Source organism: Coccinella septempunctata, chromosome 3, assembly GCF_907165205.1.
Source record: "Coccinella septempunctata chromosome 3, icCocSept1.1, whole genome shotgun sequence".
NCBI lineage: Eukaryota > Metazoa > Arthropoda > Insecta > Coleoptera > Coccinellidae > Coccinella > Coccinella septempunctata.
The window spans coordinates 32,282,228-32,298,090 of NC_058191.1; the positions used below are offsets into that span (position 1 = coordinate 32,282,228).

The 15,863-nt window shown below is 35.4% G+C and overlaps 1 protein-coding gene across 1 annotated transcript in view; it reads left to right on the forward strand.

Moving 5' to 3' along the window:
* Positions 1–15,863, forward strand: part of LOC123310167 (tetraspanin-2A) — a 106,770-nt gene that overhangs the window by 65,264 nt on the left and 25,643 nt on the right. Inside the window, exon 3 of the mRNA XM_044893577.1 lies at positions 12,762–12,938. Coding sequence (XP_044749512.1) covers positions 12,762–12,938 — 177 coding nt within the window. The remainder of the gene's footprint in view (positions 1–12,761; positions 12,939–15,863) is intronic.

Below are 15,863 nucleotides of genomic sequence, written 5' to 3' on the forward strand. Positions count from 1 at the left end.
GGCAGAATCTAGACTCATCTGTGAAGAGAACTCTTTCCCAATCGGCCTCTTTCCAATAGATATGCTCTCTCGCAAAATCCAAACGCGCCCTTCGATGGGCTGGGGTAAGAGCTGGGCCTCTTGCCGCGACACGAGGCCTTGAAACATATTCTCTGAGGTGATTTCTTATTGTCTGAGTGCTAATTTGCACCTCATGAGTTTGCTCAAGCTGAATTTGAAGGAGGCGAGCGGTTGCAAACTGTTGTCTCAACGAAGAAACTCTCGAGTAACATTCTTGAATGGCAGTTGTAACCCGTGGTCTACCCTGTCCTGGTCTTTGGACATTCATACCTGTCTCCCCGAATCGCTGCAATATTCTGGACACACTTGTATGGGAAACTCCAAACCTTTCTGCAATTCTTGTGTATGTCCACCCTTCTTCTCGCAAAACTACCGCTTGGGCACATTCCTCTTGGGTCAAATTGCGTGTTTCGCGTTGCATAGCTTTCGAGTGTAGAAAATCAAACGAAAGAAAAACTATTGATCACTAGAATTGATCGAGAACGACAGATTTTAGAATGGAGCCAATACATTCAAAATCTGATAATATCCTATTTTTTTATTCCTGCTGGGAAAAAACATGTGTATTGAAGAAAACCGTTAAAAGTGGATAACATATGCATGCATAATTCTGATGGAAATAATTATCATTGAGAACATCTTCAGTTGTAGAATACATTTGAGATTTCCATAATGTGCGTTAATTTTTTTGCGCAGTGTATATTGTATGAATTGATTTTCTTAGCAACAAATCTTCAGAAATGTAGAATTATCGTTTCAATAATGGGAGCTAGTCATGAACGATCGTAGGAAAACCCAGAGAAGTTGAAACATCTAAGCACAACTCTAGATCGGTTTCGAGATCATTGTCCACCCATCAGTGTATTGTTTAAATATTTCAACCGAAGGATGGGGTGAAACCTGGGCGTCGCTTTGAGATATAGAGAATTAGAGTAGAATTGAAAATATTTCTCAAAGCGACGCCTTGGTTTCACTTGAGTCCACATCCTCCGGTTGAACAGATAAGTAGGCAATCATGCCGAAACCGGTCTACAGGTATGCTTAGATGTTTCGGCGTCTCTGGGATTTCCCTACTCTTGTTCATGACTATAGCTCGCATTATTGGAACTATTCTACATTCCTGTATCCAAGATTTGTTCTTGAGAAAATCAATTCATTTCATATGGATTAGACGAGTCAATAAAGTGACTGAAGTTTTCTAACGAAGAGAATAATCCTTCACCTAAACCAACAGAAGATTTTTGACGCAGAGATGATATTCTTCTTACTGCAATTGGAGAACAAATTAACTACCTATATGGTCTTAGGATCAGATCGATGAAGGCTGCACTGTTTACTTTTCTTTCTCGTTTTATGCTCTTGTTTCTTGTTTCAGGTATATAATTTCGAGATGGAGAGGAAATTTTATGTCAATGGAAGAAAACCCCTTCACTATTAAAAGCTCATTCTGCAAACAAATTTGTCATTACTAAACTCTCGGTTTTTTTACTGAGGTTTTTCCCTAAGATCTTTTGTCATACGCCGAATTGTATGGTACCTCGTTACATTTTTCTCTGCTAGAAATCATAAATATGCTACATTGTTTGATAACTAAAAATGTATTGCTGATATTCAAAACAATATACAGGGTGAGTCTTTGACCCTTACAGATATTTTAACAGTAGGTTCTTGAGGTCGAAAGAAACACTTTTTGCCTATACCATTTTTCCGATTCTGCCCTGATAAAACGATATAGCCATTTTGAATTCTCTTAATGAGCTGTGCCACCCCTGGAAAAGCAAAATTATCTTCAGAATAATTAGCTGAATCGGTGACACTACAAATCTGTGGATCTTTTAAACAGAGTTGTATTCAGCTAAAGATAACTGGACAACGTGGGTGATATCTTTTTTTCGAAAAAGATCAATCAAATAAATGAAAAAGTTTATTCCAAAATTCATTTCATTGGATAGAATCAATTGTGAGATAGAACTAAACATAAAAATCTTTTATCGTCTTTCAACAGCCTGTATCTTTGAAACCAATCCGATTCAGAAAAAATGGTTAAAGAGAAAAGTGTTTCTTTTGAACTCAAGAATCTCCTGATAAAATATTAAATATTTGTTCGAGTCAAAGACTCAACCTGTGTATTATTGGAACGAAAATTCTGATGAATCTTATTTCAAAAATTCTTGGGTTATTTTTTACATTACCTGAAGAAAAACTATTAATTATAAAATTATTAATTTTTGTAAATTCTGCGATCATTCGTGAAACAATCGGTATAAATTGACCAAAGTTTACACCATCGAAACGTTATCGATGTTTCGTTCAATTATTTTCTACATGGATCCAAAATTGTGGTATTCCACTTCTGATCATCTCATTATTCATTACTGCTTAGAATATTTCTTTGATACTTCCCTGCATGAAATACGGGAACGCAAATCTTAGGCAAGGAATGTTTCATTCGATTTTCGAAATGAATACAAGTATTTGTTTGAAAAATTTTTCGCAATAATTGGTCCATTTTTCACATTATATTGATAACATAACAGCATCTGTTCATGTTTTCATTATAATAAAGAGAACGAATATTATCCTTTCAAACATTTCAACAGTATGATGATAAAAAATTGATGATATGATGATGAAATATTGTTAGCGACTCGAGGTTGAAAAAGGAATCGTAGTAATTTTCACTAAAACATGCATCGTAATAGAACAAAGGTTTGTTCAAACAAACCAACCCCCCCTCTTATATCAACTGAAGTCTCCACAATTCCATCTCAGCTCCTAATTCCTTGACCCTGCAATGCGGATACATTTCCACACAAAATATTCATACGGAAGGGTGCGAAAAAAATTTTGAATCCTCCGAGGAAATGTGGAAAAACCCTTATTGCAAGAACACGCAACTCCAAATTCCCATATCTTTCGCGAAACAACTGGCGCTGTATTAAACGGGGAATGAGATCGTTTTTCATATCCTGGCAACGACATTTCACCCACAACAAGGGTGGAAGAATATCGTAATATTTTGTGACTCAACAAAAGAATAGGGCCCTTTGAACGTTCTTATCTATGCACTGAGAATTCGTTGATGGAACGAAAATTGATGCCGATGGATCTTGATCAGTATTAATCATTTGGCGTCAGTAAGTGGAATAATTTATTCGAGAAGAATTATTCCATAGAAAATAGCCTAGTTGAGACCATAGAACTATAAAGATAGAATTATGTGAATGAGACAATGAAACAACTACTGCTATCTTGCATATTTGTATCAAAAACATAGAGTTGATTCAGTCATCATAAGATGAGGTACGAGGATATACTGAAAAATACTTAGCCTACTCAATTTAATTTCAATTTTCAATTTATTCATCATCAACATTTTTAACATAAAATAAGATAATAACAATGAAAAAGTAGGCAGAGATATGATGTCTGAGCAAGCTTGTATACTAGCATATCTTGCATTATATTTAATTATATTATACTATAGAACCAAACAAAATTTCAATGTCAAAATATTTTATTACTCAACATATTATCCTCTTAATTGGATACATTTTTTACAGCGAACCTGCAACGTCTCTGGACCTTTCAAAAAAAATATTTCTTCTTGCTCTGCAAATCAGACCTGCACAGCTTTTATTACCTCCTCGTTGGAAGAAAATTGCCAACCTTCTAAACTTTTTTCAGTTGAGGAAAGAAATGATAGTCGGATCCAAATCTGGTGAATAGTGAATGGGGGTGTTCTGGTAATTCAATCCCTAAATCACGAATTTTTTGCATGGCAACATGAGATTTGTGTTCAGTGGCGTTGTCCTGCAAAAACAAAACATCTTTGTATGGCTTTCCACGTCATTTATCTTCAGTTTTTTCCCGTAGAGTGGTCAGTAATGTCGAAGAGTAATCTCCGGTTATTGTTCTACCCTTATCGAAAAAATCAATCATGAGTACTCCATGGCAATCCCAAAAAACTCAAGCAAGAATTTTTCCAGAAAATTTTTGGACACGCAATGTCTTAGGTCTTGGACAACTAGAGTGTCGCCATTCCATCGATTGTTGCTTAGTTTCTGGATCGTAGAAATATACCCAAGTCTCATCCATAGTAACAATTCGGTTTAAGAAGTCTACATCGTTTTCAAATCGAGCACAGATCGAACGTGATACTTCTACCCTTGCACGCTTTTGGTCAATATTCGAACATTTGGGTATCCATTTTGTAGCAATTTTTGTCAGGTTCAAATTGACGTGAACTATATGATGAACGCGTTCGTATGAAATATTCAGTGATTGAGATATCCGTTTTATCTCAATTCAACGGTCTGATAAAATCATGTTATAAACTGCATCGATATTTTCAGAGACTGACGCAGAAACTGGCCTTCTCGATCGGTCATCTTCTTCAATGGAAAATTTGCCTGTTTTGAAGCTTGCAGTCCAATTTTTCACTGTCGCATACGAAGGACATTGATCACCAAGGGTATTGAGCATATCTTCGTAAATCTGCATACCTCTTAACCCTTTTAAATACAGGTACTTGATGATGGCTCGATACTCCAATTTTTCGATTTTCACAATTTCGGTGGATATCTTCTTTCTTTCAATTTATTGCGTAACTCTGGTTTACTTTTTTGACCTCAAACTCCACCCTGACTCTTCTAATGAGTTATTGTTCGTTGCTATGGTAACGCAATATTTTTTTAGGCATGGAACTGGTCTAGGCTAACTAGATATCAATACATCCTCGTTCATTTGGTGAAATATTGATCTATAACTACACTGCCCTTGAAAGGTAATGGAAAGCAATCAGAAGTTTGGGGTTCAGCGCAGAAAACCATATAAAATTAAACAAATGGTCGTGTTTTATATCCCAACGGCTGTGGCATTCGCTATTCGGCGCAGAGATAGCGAAAAAATTTTATTCGTTCATTAAGAGCACAATACGCAGTAACCTCATTTAAAGGCACATCGCAAGAATGGAAGGTTACACGGAAGACCCATTTCCCTAATTACCTCTGATGGTCAGTCCATCGCGCTGAAGGGAAGGGACGGTTTTTAATTCATCTCCAAGGAATACGATTGGCAGTACAAAGACTTTCGGTTGAATTTGGGATTTTTATCCCAGCCGACGTTCTACGAGAGATACGAGAATTTTCATTTACGTTGCGACAGTTCCCATTTGAGATATAAATCTGGCCTTTGGGAGATGCTGGATGCGTCTTTATTATATTGGAGCGGGAATGGAAAATGTGGTACGGCGACTAAAGTTAACTTTTGAATTTTCATTTCAGCATAAAAGGTAGCAAGCCACAATGGAGGCGAATAATAAAGTTTCGTAATATTGCTGGCAAGTCCAAGGATATGAGGATCATCGGGTATTAACGAATGAAACTCGGTGGCACAAAGTAAGGTTTTACTGAATTCGATTCGGAATAGTCAGATTCTAGAAAGATTAGATGATAAATTGAGAACTTTTTGTGAAATTTCTAAATGAGTCACAGTTAAATTGGTCAACTCCATTCATTGTTTATCTTCGAAATGGTGTCATGTGGTCACTAAACTTTCCAGGCGTATTTTCAATTGGTAACTACTCAATCACGAAGTAGTTGAATATTAAAATCATAAGATAACCCAACAACTCTTGGATTGTGTATCCAGCCAATTTGAGTCAAAGACAAATCTCTCTTTCATCAGGATTTCTGATTCGCTTATGGCTGTACCTGTTGGAAACTCTTCTTCAGTAGCCTGCAATCCTTCCACTGTTTCGGAAGGTATCCTTTTGAGGATGAACCATTCGGAGTGTACCTGACCAACCTACTACTACATACTTCATCAAGCATAATAAAGCAATACAAAGAATCACATCTAGTAAATAATATCTAGTGGGATTAACAAATCTTTGATTGATCAACAGGTTCGACAGTTGTTTCTTTCCAACATACAATTGCTGCAACCTTTTAAATCCTGAATATACCGATGAACTGGATATTGCAAATAAGAATATTGAGAACCATCTAATGAATTTACGTACGAGGATATATTGAAAAATTCTTAGCCTACTATAGAACCAAACAAAATTTCAATGTATAAATATTTTATTACTCAACATATTATCCTCTTAATTGGATACATTTATTACAGCGAACCTGCAACGTCTCTAGACCTTTCAAAAAAAAAAATGTTTCTTCTTGCTTTGCAAACCAGACATCCACAGCCTTTATAACCTCCTCGTTGGTAGAAAATTTACGACCTTTTAAACTTTTTTTCAGCTAAGGAAAGAGATGATAGTCGGATGAAGCCAAATCTGGTGAATAAGGGGGGAGTTCTAGTAATTCAAACCCTAAATCACCAATTTTTTGCATGTCACCATGAGATTTGTGTGCAGGGACGTTGTCCTGCAAAAACAAAACACCTTTGGATAGCTTTCCGCGTCTTTTCTCTTTAATTTTTTCCGTACAGTGGTCAGTAATTTCGAATAGCAATCTCCGGTTATTGTTCTACCCTTATCCAAAAAATCAATCTTGATTACTCCAAGGCAATTCCAAAAAACTGAATCAAGAACTTTTCCAGAGCACGAAACTTCTTAGGTCTTGGAGAACCACGGCGTCGCCATTCCATCGATTGTTGCTTTGTTTCTGGATCGTAGAAGTGTACCCATGTCTCATCCATAGTAACAATTCGGTTTAAGAAGTCTCCCTTTTAAAAGCGAGCACAGATCGAACGCGATGCTTCCACCCTTGCACGCTTTTGGACAACATTCAAACATTTGGAGATCCATTTTGCAGCAATTTTTCGCATGTCCAAATTGACGTCAACTATATGATGAACGCGTTCGTATAAAATATTCAGTTCTTCAGATATCCGTTTTAGCCCAATTCGACGGTCTGATAAAATTTTCCTGAAATATTGAAAAATATTCGAATGATGATTCCAAAGAACAGATGTTCTCATGAAAGTGATGAATATATCTAATAATTCAAAATGGAAACTGAAAAAATTCCATCAGACGCAATACTTTGAGTACATATATGATTTTATTAGGATATACTATCAAAATATTTGGACCAAATTCGAGTTCTAGCAGAACAGTTTTCATGTGATTGTTGAATTTAACCAAAAGTTTTCGACCATAAGTCTGGAAGAAGTTTCGAAACGTGAACTGTGAAAATTTCTGATATGTTCAATGTTTGGGTTCTTCTGAACTTTTAGCAAACAGTGATAGTTAAGGCTCAACCTGTGCATCAATGTTATTTATTTCACTTTCTTGTTATCCTCATATATCGTGATTATACAGAATTGGAACTAATGGGTCCTTTCATCCGATTCCATTAAGCGTATTTCATAACCCCAGCTACACATTCTATGGGATTACAATTCCCCGCCATAATAAAACCTTTATTCAATATGTATTACTGGACATTGCAGTCGCTAAAATTCCGATTCCACCGTTTTCCAATATTTGCGATTTGTTTGTTTGGAAATGTTTCACAATCCTGTAAAAAATATGGAACATAATGAAAATAGGTTTAGTCAATACGCAAAATGCGACTGGATGAGGATATTCCCATTCCAATTTTTGACCGACCAATTCGAAGCCATATTTGTAATTAATAACTCCTGGTTGTTTAATTTTTCGTTTGTGCGTTTTTGATGCATATAAAGGCGGCATTCAGATGTGAAAATCCGACATCGAATATTTTTATACTTCGTGTTGTGGTAACAGAATTGGAATAACATGTACGTGAATGGTCTCTCTCGATGAGTTTCGACTATTTTTTATGTTCGAGTCGTTCGTTATCGAAGATAAATAAATCAAAACCTACGCTACAAATATTACATGTTTTCAAAAATCAGTTTTTTTCAAAGGAAATATAACCATCCAAAATAAACCTAATCCGCCATTGGTTGTTCCATTTAAAATAACGAAATGGAGAGATTTGCACAAGAAACGAAACACTTTATATAGTTCTGAATAATTTCACGAGATGCTTTACTTAAGAGGAGGAAAACTTTATTACTCTTTTTTCAAAGTTAATAGACTGGGAAGTAATCGACCGCTGCTTCATGGCGCGGACACCCTGTATGTGTAGTCAAGTAAACTCACGAATCATTGAAGATTCAATGTTTGAAACTCGGTTTGAAATAATAAAAATTTACTCGAATGTACTGAGTACTGCATGAGTATTTGATAATAAAACGTTCTTATCAAGATAACATCGACGAATCAACATAATTCTTAACATATCCACAATTGGAAATATTCACCGTTCACTACTCCCAAACTGAGTCAATAAAATCATGCGTGCGCATTCTACAGGGTGATTCCGGAGGAGACCGTCAGATTTTAGGTGAAGTATACACTAGTTAAGGCAGTTTCGAAACAATGATTGGTTTATGGTTGGGGGCCTTCATTGAGAGTCTACAGGGTGATTTGTCCGATTCGACCGATTTTTCTTTTATTCATAACTTTGGTATGGCTTGATCAATCATGATGAAATTTTCAGTGTAGAACAATATGATTATCTTCTTTCAATAATTCCAACACTTGTTCAAAAATACAGGGTGGGAATTATGATAAGTTCAGATTAAGTTTGCAGGTTGAAAAAACACCCTGTACATTCCGTTTTCAGAAATTTTCTACTTGTTTCAGATTCTACCATAAGTTTACATTACTGGAGCGTTTTCATTTTATTTGGCACACGTCCATTTTTCCTAGAAAAATTTTTCAAAGATGAACAATATCGTTTTTTCGCTCCAAGGCATTGAGAATATTCTGAACTAGATGGTAAAGCTGTATCGTCCAATAATACAAAGCTCTTCCTGAGTCCTAAAATAAATTTTCCAAATTCGAAATTCATTTTTGATCGCTCATATTCAGATGTATAAAATCATTTAATTCAAAAAATTTCTTTATACGTACGTCAAATTAGTACCGAATTAGGAATTTCGCAGAGCAAAGTGAGCAAGACTTTGAAGAAAGAACAATTCCACCCATACCACTACCAATGTTCACTATGTTCACTAAGAATGGAATTTTTAATATCCACAATTCCCACGAATGGGCAAGAGACAACCCGCATTTGAAGAAGAGTCATAATACACAACACAGATTTTCTGCCAATATTTGGCTTGGAACAATAGACGGAACATTAGTTGGCCCTCACATTTTTGCGGAAAGATTAAATGGTGAAATTTACCTAGATTTTTTGGAAAATATTTTACCAAATTTATTGGAAAATGTACATATCCGCTCTATGTACTTTCAGCATAACGGAGCACCACCTCACTTTGCATTGAATGTGAGGAATCACCTGGATGTAAATTATCCGAACAGATGGATTGGTCGTGGAGGCCCTATTGCTTGGCCACAAAGATCGCCTGATTTGAACCCTTTAGACTATTTTGTGTGGGGATATCTGAAAACAACAGTTTATAAGGTTGAAATTAGAAGTAGAGAACACCTAGTTAAAAGGATTTCCGAGGAATGTAATATCTTGAAGCAAAATCAATCCCTCATTAGAAGGTCAATTGGAAATTTAATAAAAAGGTCTCGAATATGTATTCAAAAAAGGGGAAATCATTTCGAACATTCTATGTAAATTTTGTGTTATTCCTTAGTTTTGCCGTTCATGATGTGTTTCGAATGTTTATTCTGTATAAGTTGTAGATTTTTTGGTATAAGTAGGTAGGTATACAGATATTTTCTGGATTAAATGATTTTATACATCAGAATATGAGTGATTAAATATGAATTTCGAATTTGAAAGAACTATTTTAGAAATCAGGAAGAGCTTTGTATCATTGGACGACACCGGTTTACATTCTAGTTCAGAATATTCTCAATGCCTTGGAGCGAAATAACGATATTGTTCATCCTTGAAAAATTTTTCTAGGAAAACTGGATGTGTGCCAAAAAAATTAAAAACGCTCCAGTAATGTAAACTTATGATAGAATCTGAAGCATGTAGAAAATTTTTGAAAACGGAATGTACAGGGTGTTTTTTCAACCTGCAAACTTAATCTGAACTTATCATAATTCCCACCCTGTATTTTTGGGAAAGTGTTGGAATTATTGAAAGAAGACAATCATATTGTTCTACACTGAAAATTTCATCAAGATTGATCAAGCCACACCAAAGTTATGAATAAAAGAAAAATCGGTCGAATCGGACAAATCACCCTGTAGACTCTCATTAAAGGCCCCCAATCATAAACCAAACATTGTTTCGAAACTGCCTTAACTAGTGTATACTTCACCTAAAATCTGACGGTCTCCTCCGGAATCACCCTGTATAAAAATTTTCACAAAACAAAGATTCATAGACCTTTTCACCCAAAAAGTCAAAAATAGTGAAATTTTCGAAACGAACACAAAATCATTATAAATTATCCATAAATTGAAATAAAATGAATATTTCAAATTATTCACCTTCACTAAATGGTCAGCAATGACTTCGAAAATATTTGTCTGTACCAATACAGTTGAAATTGCCTATTCTAAAATCGAATTTTAAGGTTGAAACCCAAATAAGGTCAACATTTCTTTTACCACCTGTAGTGTCGAGCACACTTAAGCTCTTATCAAATAAATCACCCCATTTTAAGATCATGTAATTTCCTCACGTACGATGTGATGGCAAAAAATCGGTTCGAATTGCTATCCGTAGAAAATTGAATCGTGGCCATGAACAGGAACTGAATTTCTAGACAATATCAATAGAAATATCTGCGGAGATGATATTACAAACTGGGAATTGTAGCTATCGAGTAAGCACGTACACTGAATAACAATATTATGAGGTAATTGTTCTTATTACCTCTGCCCTTTGAGCCAGAGGTGTATCTTGTTGAAGAAATACTAAAAAATCACAAATACAACGATTGGCTTCAAAAGGAAGTGGTCTTTCTTCTTTCGATATCGTAATATCCAAAGCATTCAATTATATGATTTTCATTGTTAGCATATTAGACGAGATTCTTGTTAATCTGAAAGTTTGCGGGGGGCTGGCCGTGAGGGAGAGATGAAAATGGTAAAAAAAAAATTTCAAAGGTGTCAGCACTGTCAGATTTTCATAAGATATGTTGAATGGACCCAAAGGAAGCTATTTCTCATGAGACTGACAATTCTCACTTATGAGGCAAGTTCACAGCGGTCCTATGAAATTGCGAAAAAAATCGTTACTTGTATATACTCGAGTTCATTAGATTTTCATACACATGGTTAATCACGGTGTTGTAGACGTGTTGACCCATTAACCGGGAATTCCCCTCAATTTGGGTTATCACAGCATATGCAAATTTAAATTGAATAATTATGAGTTTCAGTCATTGATTTTTCAGATGTACCGCGGAAACTATTCAAAATCATTCTTCAAATATGTGGTTTTAAAATTTAAATCGCTTCGTTTCTAGTTCAGACTTGGCAACAGCCCCTACCAGAAAATAAAAAGAACAATGGCTTGTTCATAAAATAACAGAGGTTGATTTACAGCCATCATAAGTCGCGTATCAACTGGCGAGCCTCAACAGCAACCGACCATAAAAATCCCATAAAATTTTACGACCTTCCTTGTTCGTCGCAGACTTCATAGATAGCCATCTTTGTCTATCTCGTCGAGATGGTGTATTTGTTTTCCTTTATTTCCAATGCATATTTCAGTCGATGTTGCCAACTTGAGCAATATAAACGAAACGCTTTGAAATTTAAATACCCATTTTTATTTCTTCTTTTTAAGTACCTAAAAAAATTTTTTTTTGGGAAACGGTTGAAATAGTTATTTCAAAATGTGACGTTTCAAATATATTCCATAAAAAATACATCATTTTTGTCAGAACTAGTATTCCCTATCGAAGATGATAACAATGAATTTTTTAAATACCTCTCCTTCTGTACGTCTACTCGTTTTTTATTCATAATGAAAGTTGTAGATAATAAAATTCCAGTTTTGGCTGAAGCAATGTTACATACTCTCAACCGTTTTCGAGCTAGAGGGTGATGAGGGCGAGGAGCTTAGCCATACATGCGAAAAGGCAAATGTACATTCATCGCCATATATCTCAAAAGCGTTTGCAGGTAAAAAAAGTTTCGGACGAAATTTGTAGGAAATTTTATGATCTACAACTTTTATAATGAATGCGAAAACCATTTGAAGCCCAGCAAAGGACATAATTCAAAAAAACTTATTTTGTTGACCTATATGGGCAAATTTCAATTTGTTTCGGCTTGCTGAAACTGTCAGATTAAATTCTGTCCGATATTGTTGAATCATTAGCTTCAAAATAAGAAAAAAAGCCACCACACTCGAGAATATACTATTGACGTTTTATTTTGCAAATTTGTACAATGATCGTTTTTTTTTTTTACTATTCTGACAGGCTGTCCTATATAGAGGTCTAATTTTTGGTAGAGGTACTCTACAGGATCCAAGGTATCTTCCCTTATATTAAAAGCTATGTATATGGAATTTTTTTTCCATTTCACTGACAAACACAACTTTCTCACAAGGGCAACGAAAACAGAAGATAATTCGGAATCAGAGTATTGTATATAAATTTACTCTACCGTCTATATAGAACAGTTTGAGGAACACTGCTGTGTCGTATATTTCATTATTTTCCCCATTTTCAATTCTACAATCGCTCCTGAGAAATAATAACTGCTCATCATCGTACAAAACTCGTATAGCTAATTCATTTTTTCCTTCCAGTACATCGCTATTCAGATATTGGCATTCCTGGTTGGTCTTATTGGAGCGACAGTTCTGTTGGGAAACAGCGCGAGGGATTCGAATTTCCAGCCTATGGTTAGAGAGAGCATGAGGAATTTAATTATGCATGCAAACTATGAACCTGCAAGACAGAGTTTGCAGATCATACAGGAAACGGTGAGTTTCGTCAATATGCACCTCACAATCTCATTTCACTGTGGTGCTCTGATTGCTAACCTTGAGCTATCCGAGTTATTACCCCAGATATCCTAGGTATATTATGGACATAGGTGATAAAGTTCTCATGCCTGTGTGATTTCTTGTCGAAATCTACCACTGAATTTGGAATTGGTTTAGGCGATACTTATTGAAAATAATAGGTACGACTTTCATTTACGATAAGCTTATTGCCACTAAACGTTTTGACCATCACAAGAGCTTTTTCAGGTTGACTGTGATAATATTAATACTTTATTCATTCCTCTGAAGAAGCTATAGCTATTGTAATGCCGGTTTCATAATCAAACCTGAAGTCGCTTTAATTTTAAAGCTTCCTTTAACCCTACTAAGTTTCATAATCGAATTTAACGTCACTAAGCTTAAAGCTTCCTTTACTCTCATTGTTAGTAGGGTTAAAGGAAGCATTATAATTACAGCGACTTTAAGTTTGATTAGGAAACCGGCCGTTTAAATGACACTAAAGAAAGCTTCAAGCTTAAAGTGACTTTAAATTTTATTATGAAACTGGACGTAAGCAGCATATGAAGTGAGACACCTAAAAATAGATTTTCAGCTATAGGTGCACTCCATCCTTTTTCTGGGCGTAACGGACACTGGGTATTTTTTCTTCATTGCCTACTTGTTGTACAGGATGAGAATGTAAGGCTACAAAAAATTTTTTTGGCGAAGAATTTGGAAATAGTGGGGGAAGTTACAGAGTCTTTCTTGATGTTGGGTGGATTCTTAGGCAATACCTCTAGACTTTTTCGCCATTTTTTCTATATTATTGAGTTCCTATGGAAATATCACCAAATCATTGAATTTCGTTTTTCTCTTGAAAATAGCATCTTTTGATCGAATGCTATGAGTATATACGTCCTTATATACGACTACCTTGTAAGGAACGAAAAAAAACACCAGTGGCGTGCAGAAAGGGATATATGACTTGTAGTAAAAATGTAACCTCGATTTAATTTGAAAATTTGTTTCATCATTTGCCTTCAAATAATGAGCGATTCTTCAATAATCAATATAACAGCACGGCGCAAAATATGGGACTTTCGAAAACATAACGCCATTCCGAAATTGCTGAAAATATGCTGAAAATCTCGAATTTTAATCTTCAGTCAGCGACTATTTGTTGATAGATTTCTGACAGGACAATTATATAAAGCGCCTACTGTCCTATATCATATAAATTTGTAGTACTGGGTAATTTGGCTTTGAGAATTCAACCAAAGAAACAAAATTACTTTGTAACATTATTAGTTTGAAGTGGAAATTGATGCCTTTCTGTACGCACTGAGACACTTCTAGGTACATATGTACAACTACGCATTTCTGAATCCGTAAATATTGAACTCATCACACATTACAGATGAAGCACCTATCGAATTGTAACGCACAAATAAACTCAATTTTTTTACGCCACCGGATTCAATGAAACAATAATAAGTTCAATAAATTGTAGTATCTTATCCGCTGTAACGCTCTACAAAACTGTTGAATAAATTTTTCAAATAAAATTGAGGTTTCATTCATGTCATACGTGCCTTCTGCACGTCACTGCAACACGCAAATTTTCATAACAAAGGTTTTCCTTGGGGTATTTAATACCGCATATGTTTATTGTTTCATCAGATAATCCTACTTTCGAGAGAAACCAGAATTTGATGAGATGGTGATATTTCCATAGCAACGGAATGTATGGAAAAAATGGCGAAAACGTCCAGAGGTATTGACCCAGCAATTCACCAAAAATTAAAAAAAAACTCCGAAAAAGCCTCTATATCTTAAAATTCTTCGCGTGGTAAGAAAAACATTTCTTTTTTATATCCACACCCCGTACCATGAGAATAGTTGTTGTAGTTTCAGTTACGTCTAGACGAAGGATAGTGCTTCACACCGGTAGCGGAAAATCCAACATAGGTGGAGAAACGTGAAAGCTATAGCTGAAATTTCAGGGAAAAACCAGACTCTACTGAAATAGTTATATTTCCATAGCAAAGCAATATATCAGAAAAATGGCAAAAATGTCCCGAGGTATTGATGTAATAATCCACTCAACATCAGAAAACACTCTGTAATTTCCCCCACTATTTCCGAATTTTTCGCCAAAGAGAGAAAATTTTTGTTGCCTTACATTCACACCCTGTACAACAAGTAGGTAATGCAGAAAACCTACCCTGTGCTAAGGACGTGCAGAAAAATGATATAGCTTTGAAGTTTTGCACCTCTGCCTAAAAATCCTAAATGGGCGAAGTAATAGCGAACTTGGGCAATTTTTCAGGTGTCCCAATTCATTTGCTGCTTAGTTCATTTCACATTCACTTCACCAGAACGAGGACATTTTCAATTCTTCACGAATACGATTACTCATGAATCAATATAGAGCTCTTTATCTAGAGTATTCTGTACCCTTTCCATTACCAAAATAGGTGTCCATATAGCATATTCTCTTCGGTTCGAGGACACTGAATAATAGGTCCTTTCGTTTGCATAAAAAGTGCAGCACTTTCCTACACTCGATTTGATTTACACCAGTGTAGAGGAAGTGTAGTTTATCTACACATAGTCAAAAGGAGTTGTAGATAAACTACACCTCCTCTACACTAGTATAAATTCAATCAGCGAACGAATGCTTAAATCGAGTGTAGAAAAGTGCTACACTTTTCATGCAAACGAAAGGACCTAATATGATTCTCACTAATAATGATAAAAATTTGAAGATGCACTGTGTACCTATAAGTTTTCTCCAGAGGTGTGATCCTTTTTTGAAATTATTGGAAGGAAATCTAGATATTTCTCCATCAGATGTCACATCTGTTTTTTGAATACTCAGATGTTCTTTCTGGCGTTGAAGTAAAGTTCCTCATTTTGGTT